General features: G+C 39.8%; 1 protein-coding gene across 1 annotated transcript; it reads left to right on the forward strand.

The window, feature by feature from the left end:
- Nucleotides 1-703: 703 nt before the first annotated feature.
- TM35_000451190 (uncharacterized protein) lies at nucleotides 704-1,165 on the forward strand (the record flags this gene model as incomplete). The annotated part of the gene is made up of 1 exon (XM_029030216.1): nucleotides 704-1,165. A coding segment is annotated over one exon (462 nt), but the record flags the coding sequence as incomplete, so codon positions are not given.

The raw sequence follows: 1,165 nt of genomic DNA on the forward strand, positions 1-1,165 counted from the left end.
TCCTGCACCTGTACCCAACGCAGATATCAACACCATCACCTCCGCATTACAGAACAAGGCTAATGTTGACAGCAGTGTCAGTCCTGTGTGGATGCGTGTACCGCTACTGATTGTGGCTGTGTTGGTCTCCGTTACAGTGTACTGAACAGTGGGTCTCACTTGAGGACAAATAATAATAATAGTTAAACTAACATAATCATATTTGCGTACATCCCCCATGGGTGAATAAACTAATAATCTGTTTACCAGCTTTCTCTTTCAATTCGAATATCTTTTCTTTTACTTTTACTTTTATGTGTGTGTGTTCTTTTTTCTAATAATTCCATTACTTGCTTTTCCCGTAGTGTGTGTGTAGAAAACTGGACTGTTCTGCTCACTGACGGTATACATTTCTTGCTAGTACACACATATGTGTGTGTGCAGTAATTTAATACATAAACTAGAGCCATGGGATATTGTGTGTGTGTGTTTGGCTCTCTCTTTTATTTGGGTATTGTGTGTTCTCTTTTTTTTTTCTTTTCTCGGATAAATAATATCATACAAGCGGAATATTCCTTTTTGTTGTTTTACTTTGCAATTACTGCTTCTCCCTCTCTCTCTTTTCCACTGTGAGTATTTGTGCCTAACATCCACTCACTGGCTGTGTAAACTTTCTCTCTTCCTCTTTCTTTCTTGTATTAGTTTATTGAAGTAAACAACAACAATGGCAAAGGTTGTAATGGTGAGGTGTTACCTGCTCTTTTTATTACCTCTTACACTCTGTTGTGCTTGTGGGTTAGTATGGGCTGATAGTCCTAAAGCTTCTGAGTCCAGTAATTGTGTGACTTATGTTGGTGTTCCTCCTTTTTTTGTTAAGATTGATTCTTGCGATACGTCTGGTAATGCTACTAAGGCTGCAGAACCCACAAAACCTGCTTCAGGTAAACCGGGTCCCGATACTCCTGGTGATCCTAGTGGGAGAGAAGTTAACCAAGTCACTACGAATTCGCATCAAGAGCAAGAAGTATCCCAAAGTGATCACGAAAAGTTAACAGGTGATTCTGAAAATAAACGTAGAACAGGAACTCAGGTTGTTGAGCAAACCTTAAAAGGAGACGGTACCCCATCAAGTACTCCGGTAACGAACAACTCTGTTAGTTCCCTTGAATCTGCAGAAGGACGGATT

Source organism: Trypanosoma theileri (assembly GCF_002087225.1).
Source record: "Trypanosoma theileri isolate Edinburgh chromosome Unknown TM35_Tth_45_V1, whole genome shotgun sequence".
Lineage (NCBI taxonomy): Eukaryota > Euglenozoa > Kinetoplastea > Trypanosomatida > Trypanosomatidae > Trypanosoma > Trypanosoma theileri.